Source organism: Glycine soja, chromosome 15 (genome assembly GCF_004193775.1).
Source record: "Glycine soja cultivar W05 chromosome 15, ASM419377v2, whole genome shotgun sequence".
Lineage (NCBI taxonomy): Eukaryota > Viridiplantae > Streptophyta > Magnoliopsida > Fabales > Fabaceae > Glycine > Glycine soja.
The window spans coordinates 14697379-14711373 of NC_041016.1; the positions used below are offsets into that span (position 1 = coordinate 14697379).

The 13995-nt window shown below is 33.1% G+C and overlaps 1 protein-coding gene across 1 annotated transcript; it reads left to right on the forward strand.

Moving 5' to 3' along the window:
* The first annotated feature begins 2352 nt into the window (after nucleotides 1–2352).
* LOC114388294 (protein SMAX1-LIKE 4-like) lies at nucleotides 2353–7107 on the forward strand. Its single transcript, XM_028348708.1, has 3 exons — nucleotides 2353–3965; nucleotides 4582–4792; nucleotides 5313–7107. The coding sequence occupies exons 1-3, from the start codon at nucleotides 2641–2643 to the stop codon at nucleotides 6954–6956; spliced, it is 3180 nt and encodes a 1059-aa protein (XP_028204509.1). The 5' UTR covers nucleotides 2353–2640; the 3' UTR covers nucleotides 6957–7107.
* The last annotated feature ends 6888 nt before the right edge of the window (nucleotides 7108–13995 follow it).

The window sequence follows — 13995 nt, forward strand, 5'->3', positions numbered from 1 at the left end:
TGTCTAATCGTGCGTTATTACTAATTATTTTGCGTGGTAAGACTTCAAATTATACGAGTACAAATAAAAAAAAGGTTAATACAATTCAGGAAATACTATTATTTTCGTGGATCGATTTTAGGCTCTATGGCCTCAAATTAAGATACTAATCAATTATAGTAATTAAGTCACCGAGTACTAGACTCTATATCTGTATTAGTATTATTTTCACTCTGTTCCTGTAAATTTAATTACCAAGTCTTGTTTATTCATCAAAGTAAGCTAATTACTGAAGTTGCATATCTTCTTTTCCTAATTAAAAGTAAAATATCTGTCGGCATACATAAAATTAAATCTTATAATAATATATATTTAAATATTCAACTTAACACGCAATTAAGTACAATTGTATACAATGCTATGTACTATCTCAAGATCACAAGAGATCCTAGCTACCTTTCATGCATCTCGACGAGAATCTGTTGCAATGAAGATAAGATAAATATTCTTTCTCACACCCCAAAAAGAAAGAATGAAGAAAAGTAAGAGAGGATAACACATAAATAAATAAAAGAGATATATATTGAAGTGAGTAATCTTAAAGGGTAAAAACATGTTATGAAAGTAGTCAAAAAAGTTACATAGCTGAAAGTTGATAATAAAACTCTTACAGAAATGTTTTCTGGCTTGCAAGAAAAAACAAATGAGGCATCAGTGTTTGTATAAACGAAATGGGAACACAAATGAGTATGCATAATAACAGTATATTTCAGTTCTCTGCTTCCTTATTTTGGTAACACAAAAGGTTTTTTTTTTCTAAGTGGGTTGGTTGGAAATTAGATGAGATTAATAGAAAAAGGTCATTGCAGTTTGCAGGAGGAGGAGAGAGGAGAGAGGGCTGAAAAAGATCCAATAATGCTGTGAAGGCATAGCAGACAGAGAGTTGCTTTTCGGGTACTTGGGGAATAAAATGCTGTCTCTCTACGAGGATTGGCGTGAAGAGAGAGAATGAGTGAGAGAGAGTGTTCCTTTTATTTTACTACTACTATCTTTTTTCTCTTCACAGAAACCTCATTGTCGTTGAATTTGTAGCTTTGCATATTCATATAGTAAATAAATGAGAAAACAAAGTTCAAATAATGAAATAGTATATAATAATACTAGTAAGAACGAAGGAGTTATAAGTCAGTTGATTTGATTAAGGACGTGTGAGTTATTATAAAGTTTTTAGTATTTATATGTGATTCTTATTATGGATAAAAAAAATATGTTACTAATAAGAAATTATATTTGTATAACAAAGATAGATATGAGACCAGAAAATAAAAATAAAATGATTAATGTGATAGAAACAAATAAAAGAAATAAGAATATTGTATGAATAATGTAGCTTATATAATCTATCACTTTTTTTTCCGTTTTTTTTTTATCTCTTTTCACCTTCCCAACTTTCTACTTTAGTACCTTTTTTTGAATTTCTGCTGGGGTTGTCTGGCTATTCAAAGGATGATGTGGAACGAGGGAAGCTTTGTGACTCCAAGTAAAAATTTTGAATTGTGGGTCCCTTTTGTTGTGTTGTACTCTCCAATTTCCTACGCAACCTCATTTGCACAAAAATGGCACACATTGCATAAAAAAGAACATAATTTAGTTCTAAGTATATCATCTAATTAATCAATGGAAATGGAATCAAATAGTTTCCATACTCCCTTTGTAATATGATCCTTTAACATGCATGCATATTGCTGTTGCAGCTATAGCAGATGACTGCTATCTACAGCTTTTCACCCTTCTATATACAATGCCTGATTGATACAACTCAAATTCAGCAACAATGTGTGCATTGGGGCAATTGGTATTTTTTTTATTAAGGTCCAACATAGTGAAACCATACATGATTAGAAAACCGACATTCTAATTATGATTAAGAAAATAATTAAGTCCGATGTATTAAAAATCAGATAATACTTCATTACATCGGACATGTTTGATTTACAGTTACAATTTTTACAATACACATTTCAATATAATCCAATGGATAAAAACAAAATAAAAGAAAAAAAGACTTTAATCCTTTTGCAAAAATACTTTTGCCTCAAACATATTTTTCACTTGATTTTCAAACATACACTAAAATAATTATTTAGATTATAGTATATGGACTGCACCTAAAAGTGTAAACTAGAGAGAGAGAGAGGGCAATGAAGTGGAAATAAAAAAGCTAAGAGAAAAAGCTGCTGCTTTAAGCTAAAACCAAAAGAGAATTAAACAAAAGTTAAAAGAAAAAAATGAAAATAAAAATATAATATAATAAATAAGGAATGACAAGAAGTATACTACTATAAAGAAGTAGTGAGGCCTAGTCTTGTGTTTCTAAAACTTAACTACTTGCTCTAAGCTTTGTGACACAAACTCTGTCTCTCTCACTTTCTTTCTCTCATTCTTATTCTACGTTTTCTTCTCATCTTTCAGAACTAGCTTTGTTGAGTTAGTTCCAGCAGGTTCCTCTAATCACAAAAGGACTAAAACCTAAAAGGGTGGTGGTGGTGTTTGGAGAGAAACAAAGATAAGAGTAAGAACAGAAGCAGTGTGGTTCTGAAGAAAAAAAGGGTTTGTTTATAACACAAAGGGGGTGTGGGGGGTGGGGTTTTATCCAAGGTGATGCGCTCAGGAGCTTGTACATTGCAACAGACCCTCACAGCGGAGGCTGCTTCAGTGTTGAAGCACTCTCTCGGGTTGGCACGCAGAAGGGGCCATGCACAGGTCACCCCTCTGCATGTTGCTGCAACTTTGCTCAGCCTAAGAGCCAGCTCCTTAAGAAGGGCTTGTCTCAAGTCTCAGCCACAAACACATTCTCATTCTCATTCACACCCTCTTCAGTGCAGAGCCCTTGAGCTTTGCTTCAATGTTGCCCTCAACAGGCTCCCAACCACACCTGCTGCTGCTGCTGCAGGCCCTTTGCTCCACACACAGCACCCCTCTCTCTCCAATGCTCTCATTGCTGCTCTCAAGAGAGCACAGGCACACCAGAGAAGAGGCTGCATTGAGCAGCAGCAGCAGCAGCCTCTTCTCACCATCAAGGTTGAGCTTGAACAGCTCATTATATCTATCCTTGATGACCCTAGTGTTAGTAGGGTTATGAGGGAAGCTGGTTTTTCAAGCACTGCTGTGAAGAGCAACATTGAGGACACTTCTAATTCAGCACCTTCTGTTTTCTACAACAGTTCTGGTGGTGGTGTTTTCTCTTCTCCTTGCTCACCTTCCCCCAGTGAGAACAACAACACTGCTAGTGTTTTCAGGCAAAACCATTTCCTTGCTGCCTACACTTCTAATGAATTTAGTACTTCTCCTTCTCCACCACTTTTGTTCAAGAAGGCTTCAGTGTTTCCCATCACTGAGTCACCACCACCTTCTTCTTCTTCCAAAGACGATATCAAGGTGGTGCTTGATGTCCTCTTGAGGAAGAAGAAGAGGAACGCTGTGATAGTTGGTGACTCAGTGGCACTCACTGAGGGTCTTGTGGGGGAGCTTATGGGGAAGCTGGAGAGAGGAGAGGTCCCTGATGAGTTGAAGTCTACACATTTCATCAAGTTTCAGCTTGCACCGGTTTCTTTGAGGTTCATGAAGAGGGATGAAGTGGAGATGAGCCTCTCAGCACTGAAGAGGAAGGTGGATTCTGTTGCATCAAGTGGAGGTGGAGCCATTTTCTATGTTGGAGACCTGAAGTGGACAGTGGAAGGAACAAGTGAAACAGAGGAAGGTGGTGGTGTTTGTGGCTATTATAACCCTGTTGTTGATCATCTTGTTGCTGAAGTAGGGAAGTTGTTTTGTGACTCCAACACTACTAAGGTGTGGCTTTTGGCCACAGCAAGTTATCAAACATACATGAGGTGCCAAATGAGGCAACCCCCTCTTGAGACTCAGTGGTCTCTTCAAGCTGTTCCTGTTCCATCAGGTGGACTTGGCTTGAGCCTCCATGCTTCCAGGTAATAATTAGTCTCTTGTTTAATCACTTTTCATTAGTTTGTTTATTTATAGGAAAATAAACCAGTGTGAGGGGATTAAAACAATTCACCCTCTCTCTTCAATCAATTAAGTTAGACTCCGTCGTTCACTTTCATTAGTTTAATACCAAAAAATGTAATTAATAATTAATTTGAGAGATTAATTTGCTTTGCATTTTGTTGCTAAGTACTACGTACGGTCTCTGGACTAATGCCAGAAGACACTGTCAAGAATGGTTGGTTGGTAAGGTAGACGTGAAGCAGTGCCTTTCTGCTTCAACTTTTTTTTGTCAGTATATATAGAACCTCTTAGACATTACGGATTCACATGGTGCTGTGTAGAAGGAACCGTATATACTTTACCAAAAGGAAAATAAAGAAGAATGAGTTATATATAATATTATTCCTTGTTACAAACATTTCATTTTCTCAAACATGATTTTACAGTAACATTTTGGAAGGTAGCATGAAAATGTTGCAAGAATATTGAAAAGTACACCAACTAGCTTCTGATGATGCAGAATATACTCAAAACTCCAGAAGTGTCTATATGATTACTGTTAGATGTTCATTGAATCTTTCTGCACTCATTTTGCAGTGTTCATGATTCAAAGGTGACAATCTCCCAGAATCCATCTCATATGATGGAAACAAAGTTCTTCAGTAACAACAAGGAGGAGCAGGATAAACTCAACTGTTGTGAAGAATGTGCCTCCAATTATGAAAAAGAAGCTCAATTGTTCAAACCAGGACAGAAGAAACTGTTACCATCCTGGCTTCAGTCTCATACCACCGAAGCCCATCTAAAGGTAGCAAAAAAAAAAAAATTCCCTCTAATCTGAATGGTATAGCCATACATTAATACATAAATTGTTAAGATTAAAATAAAGTCACTTTTTAAAACACCCAAGTGACTTGTGTGTTGTGTGTTTTAATCTTAACCATGTATAATAAGGTCTAATTATCAATACTTATTCATATGTGAGGTATTAACATATTCCTTGTAGAATATCTTAGCAAATTACACATTTTTTTAGTAGTATTCTAACAAGATCAAGTTATAAATTTGTTAAGGTATTCTGTTTAGAAAACAAGTGGGAGTATATTACAATCTGAACAAAATTGTTTCCAGAATTTAGTACATATGTACTTAAAAGTTTTACACTATTAATCAATTAGACATCATTATTTGAATGACTCATAAGATAATTATTATAAAAATCAACAAACTTATTATACCAAATATTGTGTGATTGAATGATAATGTACTATTTATTCTTGTTTCTATTGTTTGAGATACTTGCTTATGAACAAATTCAATGTTTTCAGGATGAGTTAACTCAGCTGAAAAGGAAATGGAACAGACTGTGCCACTGTCTGCACCAGAGCAAGCAGCCTCAGAACCAATGGAGCAACACTTTACATGGAAATTATCACAGTTCAAATGGCAAGATCTACCCTTACAATTCATCATACCCCTGTTGGCCAAACCAAGGCAGTGTCTTCACAGATTCAAGCTCCATATCTTTTGCTGATTCACCTGCTGCGAAACCTGCTTATAGCTCCAACAACATAGTCCCTCGGTTCAGGCGCCAGCAATCATGCTCCATTGAGTTCAATTTCAGTGATGTGACTCAGAAAAAGCCATCATCCACAGCCTTGGATTCTCTCAAGGGCATGGAAGGTAATAATAGTGAAGTAAAGATTACTCTTGCTCTTGGAAATTCAACATTCGGTGGTTCGGGGCAAACGGTCGAAAATATCATAACTACTACTGATAGAACACTGCGAAGAGCTCATATTTGTAAACTGTTGCAGGAGAATGTGCCATGGCAATCTGAGACAGTTCCTTCCATAGCTGAGGCATTGGTTGATTCCAAATCTGCAAAGCCAAGTGCCACTACTTGGCTTTTGTTGCAAGGAACTGACTCTATTGGGAAAACAAGGTTGGCACGTGCCATTGCAGAATCAGTGTTTGGCTCAGTTGATTTTCTCCTTCACTTGGACATGCTGAAAAACAACAAGGAGAATTCAGCAACCCCATTTTGTGAAATGGTAGCTGGAGCACTGAAGAGCCATGAGAAGCTTGTGATTCTGATAGAAAGTTTGGATTTTGCAGATGCCCAATTCAGGAAGTTCCTTGCAGATGGGTTTGAAACTGCAAAGTTTGGAAATTTAAGCATGACTGAGGAGAGTTCAGGCCAAGCAATATTCATACTGACCAATGGTGACACTAGGAGCAATGAAGAGAAGAAAACCAACGACTCGGTGATGAAGTTGGTGCTGCAGATAAGTGAAACCAAGCCTACTTTGGAGTCTTCTCCACATTGTTTGGGCCAGAAGAGAAGGGCTGAAATACTTGATTTGTTTACCAAGGTTAAGAATCCAAGGGTTGAGGAGAAGGAAGAGGGTAGAAAAGTCTTTTTAAGGCATTCAAGCTTCAACCATCTTGACCTGAACATGAAAGCTGATGAAGAAGAGGATGATGATGAAGGGGAAGAGAAAACAGGTGGAAGTAGTCCAATATCAAGTGATTTGACAAGGGAAACAGTGGTTGATCCATTGAGCTGGAATGGTGCACTTGAGTCAATTGAGAACCGGTTTGAGTTGAATGAAGGTCCAGAGAGGGAGAGGGAGGTGGCAGATATGTTTCTGTCAAGGATAAAAGAGTCTTTTGAGGAGGTATATGATGATGATGATGGGGTGGTGGTGAATTTTACTGTAGAGGAGAGGGTGATAGAGGAAATTGGTGTGGGGTGTGGTAATTTTACTAACAGCATGTTTGAGAAATGGCTGAAAGACATTTTTCAAAGCAGTTTATTACAGACAGTTAACTTTGGTGATAAGGGGAAGGAAGGGGGTATAGGTTTTACACTTTGTTGGGGTGGTAAAGGAGATAGGAAATCGGATAGTGATGGGTTCATGGGTTCATGTTTGCCCAAGAATGTCCAAGTTAACTACTTCATGGATTGATGATGACTGACTTTGGATAGTGGGTGGGGGGGTTTCTTGTAAAATGGTCCACAAGTTGTAAAATGCAAGTGAGATAGGCTTCGTGTAACTGCTAATTTTCATTATAGAATGTGTTTGTTTTTCTTCTGCTTTCAAAACCTTTTGTCAACAACTTTTTGCAGCACTTATTTTGAATTTCTTTTTCTATAATGAATTTAATTTCTATGCATCGTTACATGGTCATTTAACCAATCAGAAATCATAGTCAATATAAATTTTAAGATAGTTATTATAGAAATCAACAAACTATCATATATAAATATATACCTTGTAATTGGATATGAGTATAAAAGGTTATTAATGCAATGTGCAAATACTAGTTACTCTTTTATAATAGTTAAAATATCTAAGAATCCAATGGTTTTGCTCATCCATGTGGCAGGAATGTTACTGAATCCAAGTCTGTCGGGGAATAAAGGGAGTGGTCTGGAATAATACTGTGTCTAGCTGTTTGATCCATGAATTGAAAATGTTGAGTGCATGCTTCACAATTATGAGCAGCATCTTGTTATGACATCAATGAATTTATATTTTGAGGAGCTGGTGTAGTTGAAATAAATTATAAATTTTAGGTAACATATATCATGGACTTAAAGATGAAGTTTGTCCATTTTGCAAATACTTGATCATGTCTTATTAAGACAACTATTATGAGCCATTAAAATGTAGGCAGGGCTCTTCTAAAATGAACTTGTCTTTAATGATGCTTTTTATTTAATTTAAAACGTATTGTGAACTCAATTTCCTAAAATTTAAGGTGCATACAATGTTATTTGCTTATTTTAGGAGACCAATTTTCTAAAACTATTGTCTGCAAAATGTAAAATATTTTACATAATTATTCATATACTGGTAAAGATGAAGCTACAACACCAAATGATCATTTGTTTGACAATAATTTTAATGAGGATTTTTTATGCTAATGATAGTCTGCAACAGGGTCATCCATCCACATAATGTCTCTTACAATAGCATGTGCATCTCTAGTTAGAGGTGTCCACTCTCCACGGCCAGTGTGAACTACATAACTACATTGTAAAGGTATACCTATTTCATTAGCCATTTCTATTGTGATTCAATCCTTATATATCTCATATATTATGTGGGAGATTATTCAACCTAAATTAAGTTCAGAGGATTGAAGATAACAAAAACTTGGAAGGAATTTGAAAGCCATTGACCTTCCCTTTATGTCACTGTTGAGGTAGCAAATCAATTATTAGGTAGTAAATCATTGAGGTTGTAAAACACTGCCGAAATTATTGTACTTAGCTGTAGCTAGTAGATTAAGTAACCACTATAATAAACAGAGTTTGTAAGTGATCCATATTCAGTAACCATTGGCCCATAAGGGACAAACTAATCATCTTGTTTTACCCGTGACTTCATCATATAAATTCGAAAATATTTTCTTCCTTGATATGCTATATAGATTAATATAATCTAAATTAAATATTTAGAGTAGGTCATATTAGGATTATAACTAATGGTTTGCGACTGCAATTTCAGCTGCAATGTCAAGGTTTTGGGGATTTATCTTGCATCATATGATTATTTATCCATGTGTTTAGCACCCAATTTTGAAGCAGCTTATCTGTAATTATTTGGGTTTAATGTTTTCTTTTGTTCTTACATTTGATGTAAAAATACCAATTTATAACATGTGTAAAAACACTCTTTCTATAGATTGTACCAATCACATCGTGACCATTCACATAAATTACATCAATGCAGTCCATGTAATTCATGAATTGTGTTAAAAAAAAAAAAAACAATCAACTTGTCAAAAATAACTGTATTTGGATAAATATTTCTAAGAATATGTTATTTCACAAGTTTCTATAGATACATTAATTATGTTTGAAAAACAAAACTTTTTGAGTTTTATTAATACCCCCCATTGTTCTTGTGTTGCTTTTAATCCATGTCCTTCGGCCATGTACAAATATATATGCACCAACCCAATGAAAACCAAAAATAAGACTCCACTACTACAAGACACTGACGCTTTCTGGTTTAGAGTTATTTCTTCAAAATTCTTTATCATTGCTTTGACCCTTAAAGGTTGCATGATTGAACGGCGTATGTGGGTCCTGTCTTCCCATCTTAGAACACCATCATGGCTTTGATTTTCTGCGTTAGATTAAGATATGATCGTAAAATTTTATATTTTCTTTAGTAAAAGCACTCGAGTGTCTTGCTGTTTTAATTATGTAAAGTTACTCCATGATAACTGAATGATAGATATCTCTTCAATATAATTGTATTGCAGTGTGGCCCATATTAATAATGGACCACAGCAGGAAACATATTCTACATGGTGATTAAAAACAAAATTAATACGTACGAGACCATGTGTAATTAGTAGTTTCGTTCTACGAGATAAAAATACAGATTTTGCAGTATGAAACAAAAAAAAAAAAGTCAATAATAATAAAATGATAATTTATAATTGAACGTGTACCAAAAAAAGTATACGTTACAGTTTACACACATTATATAAGAAATATCTATGTTCGATCTATAACATTTCAAAAAGTTGCACTCTAAATTAATTTCATGTGACTAAAGTGAGTGCAAGCTGTGTATGAAATAAAAGTGGAACGTATATATACCTTTCTTGGGATTTAAAAAACATATAACAATTTAATTTAGTTTTAGAAATTACATGTATTTTGTGTAAGTGAATCTTCACTAAAACGCATTCCTTCAATTTTAATTTTTTTTAAATACTTAAACTATTTCTGTACAAAATATTTATAGTTTCAAACAAGTAAAAAATGAACAAAAGAATAAATATTTAACATTTAAAAATATTTTATTTCAATTTAGTAATCAGATACCACATTAAACATTCAATTAATTAGCTTAGAATTGAGTAAGATTATAGACAATAGAATTTTCCATACCAAATCTTATCATAACTCTATATTTTTGTTTGGATATATTCAACTTTGAGATCAATGGTTAAGGTAATTGTTTAACTTTGAGATCAATTAATTAGAAATTATTTTAGTTAAAAAAATATTCTTATCGCATATGATGTTTTATTATTAAATGACAGATGATGTAAAATTTTATACAGTATCACTGCATTCTAATTAAATTCTTTAAGATAAAATAAAGTTAATTTTTAGTTTCCCTAGGTTGAACTACATTGTTCAATTCTTTATATATAAGTCCACTTTAAACGCGTAAAGTGGATTATATGAATCACGATCAAATAGATAGCGGGGGACTCTGCCGTTTTCATTTGATTTATTTACATGGTTTTATTCTGGTTGTCACTTTCTTCTTTAACCATGAGAAGAAATAGTAAAGCATGTGATAGGGTGGAGTTTTTCCAAAAGCAGTGTAGCTCTTACTAAGATTTCATAATTACAAACTCCATTTTGGTGTCTTTTTGTGATGTTATAGGGAGGGTACCTTCATTGTTTTGGGTCCCTCAAGCTTTCTGATTGAATTAGTGCTCTAAAAGAGCTATCAATAGTGTTCAGTTGGAAATAAAAGTGTACAATGATATAATTGTTTTATCCAATCATCACTGTTGAGAATGCAATTAATTAAAACCTTTTCAAAAGAATAGAAGATGAATAACCTAAAAGATATTAGCGCAATAAGCCTGAAATCATTACGGTTGTAGTGTTGGTGTGCTTTATCTTAATTCTTAAGTGATGTATATAATTTTTTTATTAAATCAAGATTTAGGATAAGGGTAGACAACCGATTTAAAATTAAGGCAAATTGTCAATGATAATCAGAATACAAAGATTATAGACTGATGACTTTTTTTAGTTAAACTTAATTCATGCAATTATGATGATGAGTAAAATGACTACCAAATGAAACTTGAAAAAATAACACAAAATGTGATGTAACCGTGCCATGCGAAAAGCTCTGCTCACAAATTGCTATGAGAATGTTTTGGGTTTTGAGCAAAGATACTAGTTTACTAGACTTAATATGTTGATTAGTATCATTATTTCCAATTTTGTTTTCCCTTTGGCATTTTCTTGGTACTATTTTTGGCCTCTCAATTATCTGATACAAAATTAAAACAATTTTTTAGTAATTAGCTTTAAAATAATGAAATTAAATGTGTAGAAAAACTAATTATGCCTATAACCAAATGATTAAATAGAAGTAATTAATATACTGAAATAAAAAACAAAGGGGGGGGGGGGGGGGGCAAACTATTAAACTCAAACTTTGCCTAACAAATATATACATAAATTTTTATGCACAATATTTGTAATTAAATATTATCAAATTTTAATTATATTAATTAATACATATCCTGAAAAATCATTTATGCAAATACAATTTTTTATACAACCTACAAGTATCATTTCTCATATTAAAAAGGAAAAAAATGACGCTCAATTATTCTGCCTATGAAGAAAAAAAAACAACTATCTCTATGCATTTAAGACTATGAAAATAAAGTAAAATATTTATCTAAAAAAATATATCATTATGTTAAAAAAATACTTAAATAATAATTCTATTTGAAACTAGACCTACTAAATAAAGTTAGTTATTCACAAAAAATAATTAGTTCTTTTAATTTTAAAATGCTTTTCATATAAAAAATTAATTGTAAAAATCCAAGGGGAGCCATACCTCCGTTTCTGACTGAAAAAATAACATGACATACTATAGATACTCTCAATTTAAATAGAACTACTTTTTTGTAAAGATTTTTTTTAAAATACCATAAGTATGTTTTATAGGAGACAAATCTATCTGTTTGAACTTTTTAAAATAACCGTTAAAGAAAAACTCTTTCTCTCAATATTTAACACAAAGTGTACCTAGAATTTGAAGTCAAAATTACTAATTAAATTGGAACAATCCCATACTACTAGTTAAATTGAAATAACTTTGGTATAAAAAAATGTGTAATTCTAAAATTACCCCATCAGTCATAGTGACACTCCTCACTAGCAGCAGCATCTTCGTTCCTAATTATACGTCGCCAAGCGACAATATGTGGGGACTAGGAGGAGCTACCACTAAAGTTTTTCCTAAGGTATATCCCCTTCATGTAGTACATATTTCCTTACAGTTACATTTTTTTCATTTGATAACTTTTTCATTTCTCGTTCAAAAATATTTTTTAAGCCGAGAGAAAACCAATCATACAAAAGTGGGTCTTGCTATTTAAAGAAAAAGAATACCTACTACGAGTGGACTAAAATAAGTTCCCCATTTGATGATACAAACACACGCTGTCGGCGTAATAATGTGCACAAAACAGTGTCGAGTAACATGAGTGGAGTAAATAAGTTCAATTTAGTGTTCTTAATCCAGCTTATCTCTGTAATTTTATCTGGTAAATACGAGTGTGTGGCGGCAGTGTTCTTTGGAGAGCATTGTCAAAGGATTTTTTATATGACAAATGAGATATTTCGTTATTTATTTTAGTTTAGTTTTTGTTCAATTTGATTATTCTTTTAAAAAATTTAATTTGATTCTTTATTTTATTTTTTTAATTCAATTTAATCTTTTATCTTTTAAAAAGTTTATTTTAATCATTTATCTTATTTTCTTGTTAAGTTTAATCATTCAATCTATTTAAGATTGACATTGTCAATCGATTAAGAATAAACTTTTTTGTTAAAAATGGAATGGAGGGAAATGGAAGAAAACTGAATAAAAAAAATATTTTTAAATGATTAACGAAGTTAATCTTTAAATAGATTGAATGACTAAATTAAACCAAAAAAATAAAATAAAAAAATCAAATTGAATGATAAAGTTGAAGGTAGAGAGATAGGAAGAAAAGAAGAGAGAAACTTAATATTACTTTGGATAATGCACAAAATGAACAAATCAATTTTTACATGAATATATTGAGTTAGATAAACTTGTAACTAATTTGTAACTAACTAAACTAAATTGTAACCAACTAAACTAATAACTAACTTGTAACTAACTAAAATAATATTTAACTAACTTGTAACCAACTAAACTAATTTTCATCTCCAATACCCCGCAAGCTCGAAGGTGTTGAAAACACTTGCAGCTTGAAGAAGACAATACATCATCATCAAAAGAAATGAAAATAAAGTTTGAAAACTTAGAATATAGCTAAACATGTCGAAAATACATCGACCAAAACAGAAACTTTTAAAAATCTTCAACCAACTTTAGCTTTCTCAATCTTCTTCCAAGAGTCCAAAGCAAACATCAAAGTTTAACCATCAAATCATTATTAATCATTATTAATCCATGAAACTATCAAAGCTTAACCACCAAGCAGAAACTATACATCAAAGTTTACCACTTGGCAGAAGTAATGAGGCTTAACCATCAAGAGCAAAAGCAAAATAACAATTCAATGTTTAACCATCCATGGAAAAAGCTTAAACAATGCTTAATCACCACGAACAGAAGCTTACATCAACAAAATAGAAGAATCACAAAATATGTCTTCTATGAGAATTTTTCACAAACACTTTGTGAACCAACAATAACCAAAGTTTAACCACTCATGACAGAAGCTAACAAATGAACATCGCTTAACCACCACACATGGCAGAAGCTAAAATCATCAAAACAAACCAAACAATAAGTCAAAATCTTCAGAAGCATTTAATCAAACACCTTCTAGGCAAAAACTGGATAGTGCTAGACATGAAGAGACTTACTCTAGCCATGCAAATGGAAACTGTTTTGGTTCCTCTTCCGCTTCCCACTAATATCCTTTATCTTCACAAAAACTGTTCTGGTTGCTCTTAACTTTGGTACTCCAAGTATATGCCCATATGATTTATCTGTCTTGATCAGAAATGGTCAGGTGAGCAATATTTTGCTTGTTGACAAACTGCGATAACCTCAACTTAGAATTTGTGTTGAGTTGGAAGTGACGGAAAGGAGAAGAGGAGCAACCGATTATGACTATCATTGGTGATTGTAAGAGTCAACAACTAACACCTTTGATCTTTCGTAAGCAAGAAAATGATGAGTGGTGAGTGTGTGTGAGAGAGAGAAAGAG

Coding starts and splice junctions, on each gene's coding strand:
- LOC114388294 (XM_028348708.1), top strand. CDS start 2,641: ATGCGCTCAGGAGCTTGTACATTGCAACAGACCCTCACAGCGGAGGCT. Junction 3,966..4,581: donor TTGAGCCTCCATGCTTCCAG/GTAATAATTAGT, acceptor CTCATTTTGCAG/TGTTCATGATTCAAAGGTGA. Junction 4,793..5,312: donor CCACCGAAGCCCATCTAAAG/GTAGCAAAAAAA, acceptor CAATGTTTTCAG/GATGAGTTAACTCAGCTGAA.